Below are 16,577 nucleotides of genomic sequence, written 5' to 3'. Positions count from 1 at the left end.
AAAGATAGGTTGTGCACATGAAACACGGAAGCAGTCCCTCTTGGTTGGATAACTTCACTATGTAAGATTTTTGGTGTGCGGCATAAAAAAACCCTAGCTTCTCTCCAACCTATGTGGAAGTTGCATACTTTTGTACACACTATACAGGTACATAGAAATACAGTCACATGTTTTATTAGATCATGTATGGGATTCATTTCCACAAACAGAAATGTTTCAGATCCCCAGACGTACTTAAACTAACACTATCTACAAAAGGCTACTAGTCCCTAAAGAACACAGAACGACTAGGCACAATCTATCAGCCCATCTCTTCCAAATTTTCCCAGAAAAAGATATTGTTTGAGGTTTTCTTTAATTCTAACAGAAGCCAAATTCAGAGCTGATTCCGAGCTGTACGGGTCTTATGTACAGGTAAATCAAGATCTAAGCCAAACAAATGTGTATTTGTGAACAGGAAATTGAATCTGAACCTATACCAGCAACACACATTCAACAGTTTTATAAATAATCCGTTCTTTATCAGACAGGAGTCATGTAGGAACATAGACAGCACTCTCCAAACTGCAAACATGCTTTTGTAAGTTTTTGGAAAATACAAATTAAGATAAGGTTAACTAAAAATTGAGAGAAATCAACAGAAGTTAAATGTCCTCCTACCTTTGAGATTGTGGGCCTTGGTGCTTGACTTTCCAATAGACTTGCCTCTGAATTCTCTCAGCTAAATCAGCATTTATCAGCAAAGGATTTTTGTGAGCCAAAGTGAGATCATGATTATGTCTTGCACACCCAGCTAACAGGCAGTAAATGTTATGAGTCTACTGATAGAGTTATCAGGATACCTTTGAAGGTTAGCGCTGTAAGGAGCAGTGTTTGAGCTGAAGTAGCACCACCAACAAAATTATTTCCCTGTTTGTCCCGAAGGTTGTGCCTGTATATAATGGGTCAGATTGAGAGCAACTCAGAGCCAAGATGGACAAGAGCACAAAGCACAATATTTCTGGCCTACTATGATGGCTGATTGCATCTGCAGTACTGCACTGTTCATAGATTAAAATAAGCAAAGCCTGCTATAGGCTAGTCTTTCCCCACAAATGTCAACATTTTTATTTTTATTAATCTACCCAGCTAAAATATTATCAGGCACATCACTGATGTAAAACAAACTACAGTAAAGTCAGGAAAATTTACCGATGCAAGATCAGATCCTGCATCTGACTCATCCTACTTCTCTTTCAGATCTGTGATGAAGTGACTTCTAGCAAACAAACAGCAAATCTATACATCCCTTTTCCATAAAAGCTTCTTGGCAAGGAACAAAGGAGATCTTTGTGACCTCTTACAACTTTCTTCCTCGCTCATTTCTCTAAAATCATTCTGTTTACAGCAAATGTCTTCTTAGACCATACATTTCTTATTTTCAGCTCACATTCAGCCTTTTCATATGCTCTTCTCTCAGTATTTACCGCAGCACTTTAATGCTGGAGTCAGCAAGTCACTTGCTAAAATGCAAGCAGGGGTGTCAGGAAGCTCTGGGAGGACATTCAGGTAGATTTCATTATTGCTGCTCACCCATCTTCAGCGCACAAGCTCTCGCTCACTAGCTTGAGGGTGGCTTTGTTTCTTTAAAAAAAAAAAAAAAAAGCCAAACCAGTGCTTGCCTCCCTGTTTTTAGCCAGTTCTGTACCTGAGATAACAGAAAGACTGGGAGACCAATTTGGCTGCCTGCTTTCCACCAGGCAATGAATCTTTAACATACACATAGTAAGTGTTTACAGATCTTTTATAACCAAATTTCTTCATTTCTGAAAGAGGCATCTGTCCTGGCTGAGGACTCCATCCACCCATGAGATGAAGTTGTATTTTGTATCATCCAGAAGAGAATTTTCCAGTGAGCTGAACAGACAGGGGAAAAAATCATTAATACATTTTCCCCAGACCCACCAGAAACTTGGAGTTGAAATCACAAAGAACTTTCAGATTAGAATTATTCTCTTTTTCCTTGGAAAAAATATGAGGAGCCAAAACCAGAAGTGCTGAATTATCTCCTCAGCTATATTGATGTACAGTGCTGCAGCATCAACGCCAAAAACTGAACAGCACCAAGTGCACGCAAGAGCACTCTCACAATACTGAGTGATGTGTGGGGTTTTTTTTAAAGTAGCAAGTTTAGTTAAGATACTGCTAAAGTGGCTATTCATTCAAAGGTACTACCACAAGTATAAAATGTCATTTTATAATCCGTTTTCAGGCAGGCATTTGCACTCCAGATTGTTTAGTCATCAAAGTGGCTATTTACTCAAAGGTACTATCATGCATATAAAAAGTCATTTTATAATCAGTTTTCAGGTAGGCATTTGCACTCCAGACTGTTTAGTCATCAGTGGAAACCACTTCTCAGATGCATAAAGTCGACATAAGGACAATCAAAAATATAATAGCAGGTAGTCAGGCCCTAGGCCCATTTAAATCAGCTCAATAATCTGGAAACAAAAAAGCAGCACAGTGTTCTCAGGAAAGGCCTGTTTTAAAATGAACCATTGTACACTGTTGAGGACATGTGACAAGACAGCTTTAATAAGAAATACGAGAAACACTGAGTAACCACCCAAAACAAATTATATCGGAAAATGCAACAAAAAAATGATTGCTCCAAGTCAAATGTTGCACAATTTAACTTAGTTTTTTTAAGTGATGTTACTAAAGTTTGAAGACCTACCGTAGTTCCTGTTCTCACTGTACTGACTACGTGCCCTCAACTCTTCTCACACTGTAAGCTCAAGGGAGCGAAGGAGGATCACAGTTTTGCAACTTAGAAGCCAAGCAGAAACTGGAGTGAAGGTAACAATCAGACCTATATGATTACTTTGCTGCCGTGTTTCTCTGGGTTTGTTAGAAGCTGCTTAGAGCAATGTTGTCTAATTATGAGACCAAGAAACTGGGAGAACAAAATCTGAGACTGTTGTTACTCCTGACCCTGGCCCACTGTCAGGAGATGGCAAACACATTGAAGTCCTCTGTGCTTCAAATATACTTTTTGAAAGGGATATTGCTTTTTATCTAGCTGCAGTACGTTTCACAGAGAAATGAGGAGGCTTTATCAATTCATGTTTGCACAGCCATTTAAGGTCCCTGAAAGGCAGTGTTAAGTATTGCTAGGACTATTTTCTTTTAATAATGTTTTGCCTGCTTACCCAAACTACAAACATTGCAAAGAAAAAGCTAATTTATCCTCTTCCTGTGTTTGGTACGTTACCTTTCTATTTCTTAATGCTCACTGCATTCACACATTTACCTTTAGTCTTAAACATCATATAGACGAGAAATTAATGTTAAAATGGATTCTGTATGGGGGGGGTTGTTCAGGGCCATTTTGTTACTTGACACTGGGTCAGATTCTGCTCTCTTTATATCTATCATGGCTTCATTGAGCCTAGTAATTTTGGAGGTGTTTAGATGGTGTATCAAAGTAAATTTTTTGCATCTGAAAAAAAATTTTGAAGTGTTGTCTACTCTGTATTGTAGGGTTTAATCCACTGCAAATTCAACAGAATTTTTTGCACAGAGCTACTTAGGAATACTGGGGAGGGTGCAGGAGACAGGAGGGGGAAAGATAGTCAGAAAATACTTATTAAACTAAACTAAAGCTATCCAAAGTCAACTTTTCTGAAAAAACTTTTGTGAAAAATGTTTTCTTAGTATTCTTTCTCTTTTAGTCCAGCCAGGGCGTCCCCGTGGGCACGCACCCATCCCGGCACCCGGCTCCCCAGGACACCGCAGGGCCGGGGCCCGCACCCACGCCCAGAGCAAGGGCAGGTTAACCTGAGCAACCGCCCTCCTTCGAGCTCCGTATTTCTCCCAATTGATTGAATACAGTATTTCAGATATTTAGTATTCCTTAACATTTACATGGCTGCAGGCATGACAGCTGAGGTTTGATTAACAACTAGAAACAGCAAAAATTGCAGACTGTGGAATGGAATAGATTATGTCCTATAGTATTGATTTATTAGTAATTTTGTTAATATTTTCTGCTTTGATGAAACTCTCATTTTTGCATGGGATTGTTCATTTCCATTTACATTGTTCGGATTCAAACCAAGATACTGTAAGCAAAAATAATCATTACATTTCCAGCTCAATCATCAATAATAGTTTTGTTTCCAGCCTTTCTGACAATCAGATATGCAAATTATCTGAACAATATGGACACAAACCTTTTAAAATGTATTTCTTTTCTGGTGTATGATAGCCACTTTAAACAAATTTCTCTCTTCGGATGTTCCTTATCGCTATTTCTAGTAGTATTTCTGTTTTTTAGATGCTGAAAAACAAAAATTCTCGAAGATTAGCATAAAATTTTCATCCAATCAACCAGAAAAATACATCATTTCAGCTACAACTGTCTCCTCATTTACCAAAGTCTCCATACAGAAACCTGGTTTAACTTCTATTTAACATGCAAGCATAGCACAAATTTCTTTGCTAACTAAACTAACCTCGCATAAGCATTAATATACATTTTTAGAGTGAAAAGTAAACCAGATAAGAGGCAAATACCAGAAAAATAACCCGCAAATGTTCATAAGAATATTTCATCAAATGTGTTTTCATTACATGGAGACCTTATTTATATTAGCTGCTCATCAACCTTACAGTTGATTACTTACCAAAACAACTTGTAAAATGCAAACTTTTAATTAGTACAGTATTGTCTGTATCTCCACCTGACTTTTTTTTAATAATTACTCCCAATCTGCGAGAAGAAACTATACCGTATGAGTCATGTGTCCTATAAATCAGTTTGAATACCAGAATTTCTCAGTTAACTGTCTGTAGTACCCTGCAGACCAAGAGTTATTTGCTGAAATAATTCAACACATAAAATGAATAATGTTGGTGGAAAAACCCATCATTTGCTGAAAGAAAATTTAAGAGCAAAGCAAGAAACTTAGCTATTTGAATAAACCATTCCCCTGCTAACTTCAAGGAACATTTATGGTCCCTGCTTAAATGGAAAAAAGTTTGAATTATTGGTCTAATCAGTTAGAGACAGAGCGGTAACTGGAGACTGTACAGGAAGGTAGACCAGCGATGGGACCTCATGGCAGCATGCCAGGGAGAGCCACGCATGGGACAGATCGGTCACAGTGCATGCTGTGCTGTCCCCTTCTCCGGAACCGTGTGGCCGCAGGGGTCATTACTTGAAAGGGTGCATCTTATTTCCTTTTCTCAGTCCTGGCTGCCACAGCAGACATGAGAAGAAACAAAAAGCCAATCCCTACATGTCATCCACCTGTCATCCCTCAGAAACTTTCTTGCTTCTGACTCCATGGGAATGAATTTCCCCCGCTCAGGCATGGAAATATCTCTCTTCTGCTACTACCTCTGGCATTTCAAATGAGATCTGCTGAAAAGGAAAACTATCATAGCCAGAAAAAGAGAGAGCGTTTAGTACAGCTTGTCAAGAGCTAACATCCATGGAACGTGGCCTTCACACCAGGATAGTGCCCTTATCCAGTTACTGCTCAGCAGGGTCCTGCTTCTGAAGTGTTTGTACGTGCTGCCAAAGAAGGGTATCCTTAAATATTGTGATAAATTCAGCTACAGATTCAACAGCAATGGACTTCCAGCTGGCAAATGCAAAACTTGCATGGTATCATAGAGGAAGTCTTCTCAGAGTCAGACCGTCCTATGGAGCAATGCACATCAAATGCCCCTAGAAAAGACAGCATGCGAAGTGCTCGAGTGTGCAGTGTTACTTCTACCAAAATGAGAAATTTTGAAAGTTGCCAAAGACAAAGCAGAAGTCATTTTTTGCAAGAGGCTCTTCTGTCTCGGTCTGTGTTTGACCTGCAGTGCATACCAGAGGGCAGACCAAACTCCACCAAGTTGCTCACAAAGGAACCATTAACTTACCAAGGAGGCTGGACAAGTATTAACAAGGAATCCATTAATGAGGAGTTAAAGGAGGTGAAGCCACCTTAAAATCTAAGAACACAAAGACGGATCTGATGAGTGCAAGGGTTAGCTTAACTTTCAGCTGAAATGTGCATATATTTAAAGAGATTCAGTCTAGCGCTTTCTGTATTAATGGCCAAGCTTTCAAACAAGGCCTGAACTGTGAAACACGTACAGGCCACCTACTTCAAAGGAGAGTTTGCATTTGCTGCATGGATCCTCAGGAATAATCACGATATTACCACAGTCCCAGAGCTCCTATACAGATAACCATACGCTCGTTATGAATTTGAGCCTTCAATTTCTGATAAGCAGTGCCCCTGTATGAGGATACCAAAGGTCCCGGAGTTGCTGTTCCTAGTAATCACTCTCAGCAACTGCGAGAGAAGCACCCTGAGGAGTTTGACAGAGGGCATGGCAGGCTCTGAACTGAGCATTAATAAACAGAGAGGCAAATACTAGGAAAATATTACTGGGAAGACACAAAATTTCTCTTTACAAAGTAGATTTATACTGAGACCAGTATGCTTTAGTGGCGATTTGACTACTTAAGTTAAAAATGCTTTCTGCAAAGATGTTTGTAAATGTATCGCTTCCAGTCAAATGACTGGCAACCAAAGTGGACAGTATCGTCCTCAGTTTTCCCAACTAATGTCTTCACTACAGCAGTATGGGAGACCTCCACTGTACCAGAGCAACAAGAGAAAATGACTTTTTAAACACTACAGTCTGTTTTTTCCAAAACTACAGCCTGTACTAGTTGACGTTAACCAACTGGTTTCCTTTGGTTACCATGTTTTGTAATTTTATGAATAAAAGACAGACTTAGGCGATCACAACAGGATTGTACCAATGCCTTCCAGTTTCCAGTTGTAGAATGTTCATGTACACAAATAAAACAAAGCAAAACAACTAAATCTTACTCATTTTTATAAAAATATTCAGAGCCAAAGTAAGTGCATAGAATACAAAAAACTAGCTAAATCAAAAAGTTTTATAATGAATCCATAAAACTGTATAAAACACAGCTCAGCTATTAAAAAGCAACTTCAAAGCCACCTTATCTGGTCATTTCCTCCACGATCACAAAGAAAAAGGAATGTTCCTCAGCTTACGTACAAGAACGTAGAAGAGAGAAAAGTACAGGAAAGCAAAATTTCATGGTAAATAAAATCTTTTTACTGACAATGATGCTGCACCACAGGATAACATTGATTGCCTAGTTACCAAAGAGTAATTCTGGAAACATCTCAGCACCTTCCTGCCGAAAATATTAATTTAATCTCGCATCTAGCAACCTGTGTGATGTCAACTTCTCTATCACAATTAACGGTTTTATTTTTGATGTGCATGCTGACAGCTCCTAAAAGCTAATGGAAAGTCATTTATGTGTAATTTAAAGTCTGATTATTTGAGTGTTAAAGTTCCCTGCCAGTCCTTTATATTGGGAAGGGGAAATTTAGTAAGAAAATGAATCAGTTTAGCTAGATTAAAATAATTTCTCAATCTGATATGAAAGTCAGGCCTAAAGTTTGCTAATATTAACATATGATGCAAAAATACGGTTTCACCTGAGAATAATTTCACAAATTATCATTTTGTAGATGGTAAAACCTGAGAATAGGGGTAAAGGAACTTTACATGTGTCTTCAAACATTTCAAAAGACAAGAAATTGAATCAATAAATGAACTCTCTGAGCAAGATAATTTGCTACATTGTACTTGGAATTGATTGAAAATTTCACATGAATCATTTTTTCCACCAAAAAAACAGATTTTATTCTAAATCAATATTTTCCATATGAAGATATTGACTACAGCATATTTTGTGTCAGGGCAAGTCAAAACATTGCATTTGGGTTTCTCAAGCTGCAACATTTCACTTCAAGTTGAGTTAACATAAACTTTGATCTGGCTCAGCCTTGGTGTTGCTTCCCACGGCTACTCTCCCAAGAGCTATGCTCTGCAGCTGGACTACACTTTCCGTAATGCACAATGGGTGATCTTCGCTACTGAACCTTCTCTTCAGATTAACTATGGTAGCTTAAGTGAAACGCTGGCTTTTATGATAGCTTTCAAAACTTGCACATTGTTTATTTCATTAAAGTATTTTTGTTGGGTTTTACAGTTGTCATCTAGTTAAAACTGTTTCATGGAAGAAAGAAGCCCGATATTTCAAATTTTGATGCTAAGGCAGATGAAAAGAAATACAGAAAGTAATCAAACTTTCCTATAGAAGGAAAGTCCATTTACACTTCTATGTGTGCTCTCTATGATTAATCTGATTCTGTTGTTATTTATACAGTGTTCATCTTTTATATTACTTTCTAGGCTACAGAAGAAGATGAACCACCTTATTCTACTCTTCTCATTGTTCTTGGGTCCAGCATTTGCTGACAAAGAAAGTCAGAAAACAAACCAAAACTTTTCTTCAAACAATGCCAGTCATAAACGACTGAAGAGAGACTGGATATGGAACCAAATGCACATCAAAGAAGAGATTGATACACCATTACCACACCATGTTGGCAAGGTAAATCGCAGTCTATTAGCAATGAATAATTAGAAATGTAGACAGCAAATGAGTATCTTGAAAACTATTACTTGTGTGCAGTCTAGGCAGAACAGAGGAGAAAAAAAGGAAATAGAAATGGGACTTAATACCAACAAACTCACGTGTTAAAATCTTAAGAATGTAGACACAGAGTAAATCAAGAATAATGTCAAAGGGATTCTAATTCTTTTGAAGAATACAAATAAATTTTAGAGAATGTCAAGTATGGAGCATCCGCAGTGCAGAAACAATTGCATTGCTTGCAGGTGCACAGTTAGGAAGGAAGTCTGGCGGCTGATGTATGTCAATATTTTTCTGGCAGCTCAAGATTCTTTCAAAAATCTAGGAGATCAGCTAATAAAAACATATGCATTAAAAAACATACAGTTTACATCTCTCAGCTTGGATACAAAATAAAAGTGCTATGTTTAGGAATACTGTTACGCAATCAAAAAATTTGTTTCACAAAGTGAAAGAAAATAAGTTTTAAAAATAATAATGAGCATTGACCTGCTTGCAAACTCATTTTCTTCAGGGCAGCGCCCATAAAATCCTATGATTAACTGCATATCACCCAGACAAAGTTCTTCCAATCTAGTCTTTCAAACTGAACTACTTTGACACTTTTCAGATAAATGCAGTTGTACGTTTTCCTCCCATGTACAACAATCAGCATCTTGTCAAGGCTGTCTCGGCAAAGTGAAACAGACCTTTCTGGATCAGTGCTGCTCACTGGCAGAAAGCACGAGAGAGAGAGAGAAAAGAGGCCACAGGGTACTCTCAGCTAACACAGGGTATCTCTGTTTCATTTCAGACCAATTCAGTAGCAGATTGAGGAGAACACTTCTATTCCTGGAGCTGTCCTAAATAAGAGTAATTCACTTTGTACTGTGCTCTGTGGTCTTTCAACAGTGGAATGCTTCTGATTACTTTTGCAATGGCTGTGTTCAGTGCATTGCATTTGCAGGATCGAACACTTGATAAACCCTTTAAAAAAGGCCACAGCAGCAGCGCGGCAGAACTGAGTGACAGCTGCAGGAATATGCTGACACATTTTGATTTTATCTTTCATGACCTTGGATGTTTTCCTTTGTATGTTCATCCTCAGTTTTAGGAAAGGCAATCTTGGAAGTCTTTACCTTTTACACTGAATAAGTAAATAAAAATTGAGAAAGGAGGCACAGACTATACTATCTTTGACACAAGGGTAAGGTTATTTCTCATGTTACATCTCCGGAGTTGTAAACTGTTCTTCAGCAGCCCCAGCAGCCAGAAGCATGATTAAGTATGTGGAATGAGGGAAGAAAATTTTAATGACACATTTCAAAATAGAAAACAGAAATGAAAGAATGTTCAACAGTAAATGACATCTACAGGATAAATCAAATCCTGAACACCAAACAGCTGCAATTTATGATAACATCAGTAACAAAAGACTAGAAATTCTTGGTCAAACCCAGCAATTATTGATAAATAGCCTGCTGAAATAAGAATGCTGATATAGTGCATGGAAAATTGTGGTTTAAACCTTCTATCAGTGTCCTTAGATAGGTGAAGGTATAGAAAGGGAAGAATCATCAGATTATCTGCAGATTAAATCATGTGCAAAACCATTTGGGATTGGATTAAATTACATTTTAAAACTGATTAATGTTCATTCCTTTTACCCCATCCCTTTTTCATTGCATATAATCTTAAATTTTAAAATCTGTGGGGTGGAAATTTAATCTTACTGTCATAGCATGAGCCTAAAGACTGACTATAAAAAATTGCCTGTGACTAAACACAAGAAAGCTGTCAGCTATGGCAGGAATTCTGCTAAATGCTAAGTAATAGAGACTAACGTTGAATACTGTCAGTAGCTGTGAATATAGATCGGATTCTGTAATTCTGTGAAATCTAAGCAAAATCTCTGCTAAGTTCAGAAGGCTACTTGCAAACAAGAGTAATTCAAACTGAGCGTAGTGGTGCGTGTTATTTCAGACATAATGAGGTTAATGATTTGTATGTGTTAACTGCATGAACAATTTATATCTTTAGGAACTATGAGATATGATCTAAAAAAAAGAAATACTTCTTGATATATAAGTGAGCAAGTTTCAGTCTGGAGGCAAGTTTCATCCTATAACCCTGCATGGTTGTAGTTGCTGTGGTGCTGTTTGTTCAATAATACTCCAGCTGACATCAAAAGTCTTGATGGCTATTCTGGTTTCAAACTGAGTCTGAAGAAGTCCTGATTGTGTTTATCTTCTGGTAGAAACTGTGTTGCATCCGGATGCCAAAGCCCACTTTTATCTCTTTGAATTATACTTTCCTTCTAGATCACATCAAGTGTAAGGAACAACAACGCTAAATATATTATTGAAGGTGAATATGCCAACACCATTTTTAAAGTGGAAGAAACCAGTGGTGATGTGTATGCATTTGAGAGGCTAGACAGAGAAAAGAAAGCAGAGTATGAGCTGACAGCTCTCATTATTGACAGAAGAAACAACCAGTCACTGGAACCCCCATCTAAATTCATTATCAAGGTTTATGATATTAATGACAATGTCCCCGTGTTTGTACAAAAAGTATTCAATGGATCTGTCCCAGAAATGTCACCAGTAGGTACGTTCTTCCATCACTCATTTCCCTTCATGCCTCTGGTTAAAAAGCAGAATTTATACTAAATATGCTGTTTGAAAATCCTTTTCTAGGAACCTCGGTCACCAAAGTGACAGCTGTAGATGCTGACGACCCAACAGTTACAGGTCATGCCACAGTTACCTACCAAGTCATTAAAGGAGACGAATACTTCACAGTTGATGATTCTGGTAGGTCAGATACACAAATGTCCTTACCTTACACTTTGAAGAAAATGCAGTTTTAAGCCTTTTTCATTCTGGACAAGGGGAATAATAATTCAAAAATGTCATTTTAACCATAATTTAGAAAGATTTTTCATTCATACTCACACAATGCCACTGTCTGCATCTGGAAATGAACTAATAAAGTTGGGATATCAGGTGCTGTGAACTAAATGAGAAGATAAAAGGTCATTTTTTTCCCACTGATGAAGAGACTGACTAGGAGCTAATACAAGTTCATATTTTCAGTTTAGCATAGATACCATTCCTTTGACCAAACAGGAAAAGGGAATACATAAATTCTGAAGCAGCATTCAATAATCAGTAACTCAACCCTTTGCTTTCCTAAACTTTATTGTTTCAATTTCACCCAGTTTTAAAAATAATGTCAGTATCTCTTGTAGCCATACTAGTCCTCTGGAGCAAATAACTGAGACAAAGAGGTGCTCAGACAAACTCTCTAGATGCTGTAGTGACCAAGTTTAGACATCATCAGACTGCTTCTAAGCAGCAAAGATCAGTTTAAAGGAATATATTGTACAAAATCTCCCAAATATTCCCTTATGTAGAAAGATTTCTAACATTTCTAGTCTTAGAAAAATACCACTGTAACAACGCTACTTAAAGCTGAATGCGTGGCATAAGACAAAAATCTGCTGTCAAAATTAAGAGATGTTGGACATGCTACAAAATCTAATCATATTCGATATTATTTTTTCAAAGGTGTGATTTCTACAACAAGGGCTGATTTAGACAGAGAGAATCAATCAACGTATGAAATTATTGTTAAAGCAAAAGATGCTCCAGGGTCTTCTGGGGATTCAAGCACAGCTACAGTCATTATCACTTTAACCGACATCAATGACAACTTCCCAGTATTCAAACACCGTAAGTATAATGTAAGCGCTGTATCATTTGGAAACCAAGGGTTGACACAACTACAACGAATTTATGTCAGAGTTCATCACAAATCAACTTTTCTTAAAAGTGGACAAAAGAATCTTACATATGCAGAAGGTCGTCTGTATTTCAGCCCTAGCTACATTTCCTGGGTGACGCACACCTAGAGGAGAAAATAAAAATCAGTAGTAATTTCAGCACTTTGTACAAGATCTTGACAATTTTGAGAATTAATTATACTTTTACAAAAAATATATCAAAGTGCTGTCTGTAGAGATATATAATGCTGAATTCTCAATGAAATAGTCTGTATTTCTGTACATCCATAAACTAAGAACAATTTTTAACTAAGTTCTAACTTCCATATACACACTCTTTATGTCTTCTTTTTTTTTTTTTAACAGCATCATTTCACTTTAAAGTTCCTGAAAACATTTCAGTAGGAGGAGAAGTTGGCAGAGTCAAAGTAGAAGATGTTGATGAACCACAACATAGAAATACGAAATACAGTTTTGTCAGAGGAGATTACAGGGACACCTTTGAAATTGTAGCAAATCCATTCACAAATGAAGGAATCATTAGGCCAAAGAAGGTAATTTTCCCAGTAACAAAGATTATTATTTTGTTTTTCCATGTGTAAGAAGAGTCTTTGATTCAGTTTGGGGCTAGTGGCAGGATAAAATGGAAATGCGTGGAAGTCAGCATGAAATACATTCATCCTGAAAACCCACTTCTGTAAGCTCTGTGAGAAGAAGAGTGGTGATTTACTAGTCCATTTCAACCACCAGTCCCAGGAAAATCTAGAATTACTGCAGAGTGCAATGGGGACTATGTCAGATATTCAGGTTACGCACTTCGGGCTCCTCTCAAACTTCAGATACTTGGATGCTTCAGAGAGTCAGTGATTTTAAGAGCTGAACCAACTGACCAAGTCAAAGAATCTTTCCCTTCTGCAGCCCAAGTGAAACCAAAGTAGAAAATGTGAACAAGTCCACCTGACCACTCTTCTAAAAGCGCTCTTTACAGTTTGGCACTTGCTCCAATCTGAGCCACAGCTCCCTTACTTTCCTCAGGGTGTTTTCACAGCTTCCCCACTAATTCCTTACAACTCTTTAAGAGGGTCCAGACTCTCCAAAGCCTTTATTATGGTTTGCTCTTTGTTTTTCAATTCTCAGACCTACTTGATTTGTACCAAGGGACATTCCTGCGTTATGCAGAGCACTGCCAAGCCAAGAGTTCATTGATTTCATTGACTTACAGTAAAAAAAAGAGGAGGGAGGACTATAAATCACCTCCTGTAATCCTCAGATTGACAGACACATGGTTTTCACTTCCAAATGTCTCTCTGTAACTGTTAAGACTAGAAATGTCATTAAGAAGAAGAGAAAACTTTAAGGAAAAGAAGTACCCAGTATTCCAAGGCCAGCAGTAAAGTCTTCAGCTGTGGTCACACTAGGTGTAAGCAGCTTTCCTTCACCAAATGTAGCCCTCCCCCTGGTCTTTCCAGGACCTGAGGAATGCATTGCTTGCAACTTCTGCCCAGAGGAGGAGCAATAAGAGACCCCACACATACACACACGGGGTGATTTGGAATCAGCTCATCTTTTAACAGGCAGTGGGCAAAGTTCACCCCACTGTTTTGTAACATGCTTTTGGCCTGATACCTGTCATAATTTAAAATATGCAGCTATGTGAGATAAAATTTCAACTGCTAGATAAGCACTATCACTTCCATTTGCAACGTTTACTCAAAGAGAAAAACAAGAGTCATCACAATTAACTACTGTGTATTTCGCCGTGCTTTTATAATCTCAGGCGGTAGTGCAAAGGGAACCAAACTTTGAAATGAGTGGTAGCTTGGGCATTTCTTACTGCCCTAGCTCCTGGCCTTCCTTCCATTGTGTGATTCCTTTTATAATCACAGTCAATGGGAAAAACAAGGAAGCAGATGTCGTTTATAACTAAATGCCCCAGCTATCAGTCAGCGCAGCTATGAAGTCTGCCTTGAATGATTTCAGAACAGAAAGCCTAGCCAAGAAGAGGGGAATTTGGTCCCCAACCTTATAGAAAAAAGAGCTAAACAAGTTTTGGTAGCTACAGAATTATAAAAAGAAAATTATTTAAACCAATAAATACTTGCTGAATTTAGAATACTGGATGAATCTGTTCAAAACCAGAAGTTGCTCAAGCCACTCTGTGAAAGAGAAGTTCAGTTTGGAAATGCTCTCCCAAGAGTCTAGCTAAGATGCAATTTGGTAATATTTCCAAACGTGAATTAGAGCACAGAGCTTAAATTTGCGTGGATAGCTAATGCAAAGTTTACTTAGACATCTCCAAAGGAAGAATATCTGTGTTTGTCTTTTTTCTAGCCCCTGGACTTCGAAAAAGTAGCAGAATACAGGTTTGACATTGAAGCAACAGATCCCACAGTTGATCTTCGCTATTTTAAATCCGGTGGCTCCAGGAGCATTTCAACAGTCACCATTGAAGTCACTGATGTTGATGAGCCTCCTGTCTTCACTAAGCTACCATATGAATTTAAAGTAAGGGAAAATGATCCAGAAATAAGAACACTTGGTTCAGTTTGGGCACACGACCCTGACGCAGCTAAACGGAAAATCAGGTAACACAACACCAGCTTTATTAATTCTATTTTAAAGTGGAGAATTCATTAATGATTCCAAGAATTTGACAAAGAACTGAGACTTTGGCCCTACTTTTCAGAATCTGCATGCCAAAAAAAAAAAAAATCCAATTTGATTTTTCCAGCACTGCAGCCATGGATATATATGGTAACCAACAAATATGAACATAAATTACGTTTACCCATGTAGTTACCACATAAACTTACTGATAAAACATTTGCACGTTTACAGGAAAATGCATAATCCTGGATATCTTTACATGGTTATAATTTATTGTTACATTTTTTATTGTAAGAACTCTCTCAAGCATGTGCTTTGAAAAGAAAATAAGACTTCTGAAACAGCAAAAGGCAATAATCTGGAAACTTTTCTGACAGATATATTTCGTTCTCCCAGCTTGCATAATTTTAGGGAGATATTCTGAGACCGCCTGGTCAAGATATTAACGTAATTTGTCACACAAGAACTCTCTGACCTTCTGCTTTGAAGAACTGAAGTGAAACACAGTATTATCACCCTTGCATTGACATATCTCTTTTTAAACAAAAACCAGATTTATTCGACGAAGAGCTAGTCCTAATGGAGACTATATTAGGGTATCCGATACTGGAATTATTCAACTTCCCAAGCCCCTGGACAGAGAATTCAGTTCCTCATACAACATCACTGTAGCAGCTCAGGAAATCCTTGAAGATGGTAAGTGCTATCCACTTCCCTGTTTGAAAGAAATCAGTATACAACTTCACAGTATTGCAACTTACAGCTTATCAGAAAGGAAAGCTGCAAGCTGACAGCCTGTTTCCACTAAGCTATGAACGAAAGGGATGCTTGCAGGGTTTGCACAATAATCTTCCAAATCAAATGAGTACCTACAAATAGGTCATATACAGTTTTAAGATTCGGCCCCTAGCTATTATGAAAATGCATTCCGTTTTTTATAAGGAATAAAAAGGGCATGAGGAGAGGAAGCAGCTTGGGAAACCGGGATAAGCCTGTGGTTAGAGCAGAAACATCCCAGCCAGCTTCACCCACTTACAGAGTGACAAAATCCCCCTCCCGCACTGCTGCCCAGGGAGCATCGCTGCACGGGCATCCCCGCATAGCTTCGCTCGGGCTCAGGAAGCAGGGCAGGCCCAGGGGCCAGTCCCAAGTTGGTTTGGGGGAGGCCAGCCTTTTCTGGAGGGTGAAAGATATTTAATAATATAGACACGGCCTGTTCTGTGCCTGTTGCCTCAGTGCCAGAGAACGATGTTGGATCCCATAGCCACACAGTGTGAAGAATCAGGAAGCAATAAGCAATTGTCATTTTCTTCCTCATAGATCCTTGATGATTTAGCCCAATAGGAGAGTTTTTAGGAAAATACCTGAATCTGTCAAAGGAAAAGTTTAAATTAATGACGGAGCTAGAAACTTCCCATATTTGTCATGCAGGAGGCACAGAGGCAGACACAAACAGTGGAAAGGGGAGGCTGGACAGCACTGAGATTCCAGACATCTCAGAAACCTGTACTGTTGTTGTCATTTCAGGCCGTCTTTCTGACAGAGAATCACATGCTCAAGTTCATGTAATAGTTACTGATGAAAACGATAATGCTCCAGAACTTGTTTATACTGAGGAACCCAGAGTGTGTGAAAATGCTGCACCAGGAAAGGTGAGACAGGAGGGAG

The 16,577-nt window shown here is 38.3% G+C and overlaps 2 protein-coding genes across 2 annotated transcripts in view; one reads left to right on the top strand and one right to left on the bottom strand.

The window, feature by feature from the left end:
• The window catches only part of TK2 (thymidine kinase 2), a 341,867-nt gene that overhangs the window by 198,354 nt on the left and 126,936 nt on the right, over positions 1-16,577 (bottom strand). The gene's annotated exons all lie outside the window — the stretch shown is intronic.
• The window catches only part of CDH5 (cadherin 5), a 31,018-nt gene that overhangs the window by 9,300 nt on the left and 5,141 nt on the right, over positions 1-16,577 (top strand). The window contains exons 2-9 of the mRNA XM_075510830.1: positions 8,293-8,494; positions 10,837-11,125; positions 11,215-11,331; positions 12,088-12,252; positions 12,669-12,856; positions 14,634-14,887; positions 15,463-15,605; positions 16,437-16,561. Coding sequence (XP_075366945.1) covers positions 8,306-8,494; positions 10,837-11,125; positions 11,215-11,331; positions 12,088-12,252; positions 12,669-12,856; positions 14,634-14,887; positions 15,463-15,605; positions 16,437-16,561 — 1,470 coding nt within the window. The 5' untranslated portion in view covers positions 8,293-8,305. The remainder of the gene's footprint in view (positions 1-8,292; positions 8,495-10,836; positions 11,126-11,214; positions 11,332-12,087; positions 12,253-12,668; positions 12,857-14,633; positions 14,888-15,462; positions 15,606-16,436; positions 16,562-16,577) is intronic.

The sequence above is a fragment of the Mycteria americana genome, chromosome 8 (genome assembly GCF_035582795.1).
Source record: "Mycteria americana isolate JAX WOST 10 ecotype Jacksonville Zoo and Gardens chromosome 8, USCA_MyAme_1.0, whole genome shotgun sequence".
NCBI classification, from domain to species: domain Eukaryota; kingdom Metazoa; phylum Chordata; class Aves; order Ciconiiformes; family Ciconiidae; genus Mycteria; species Mycteria americana.
The sequence above is the reverse complement of the archived record's forward strand: the minus strand, read 5'-3'. Positions and strand labels throughout refer to the sequence as shown.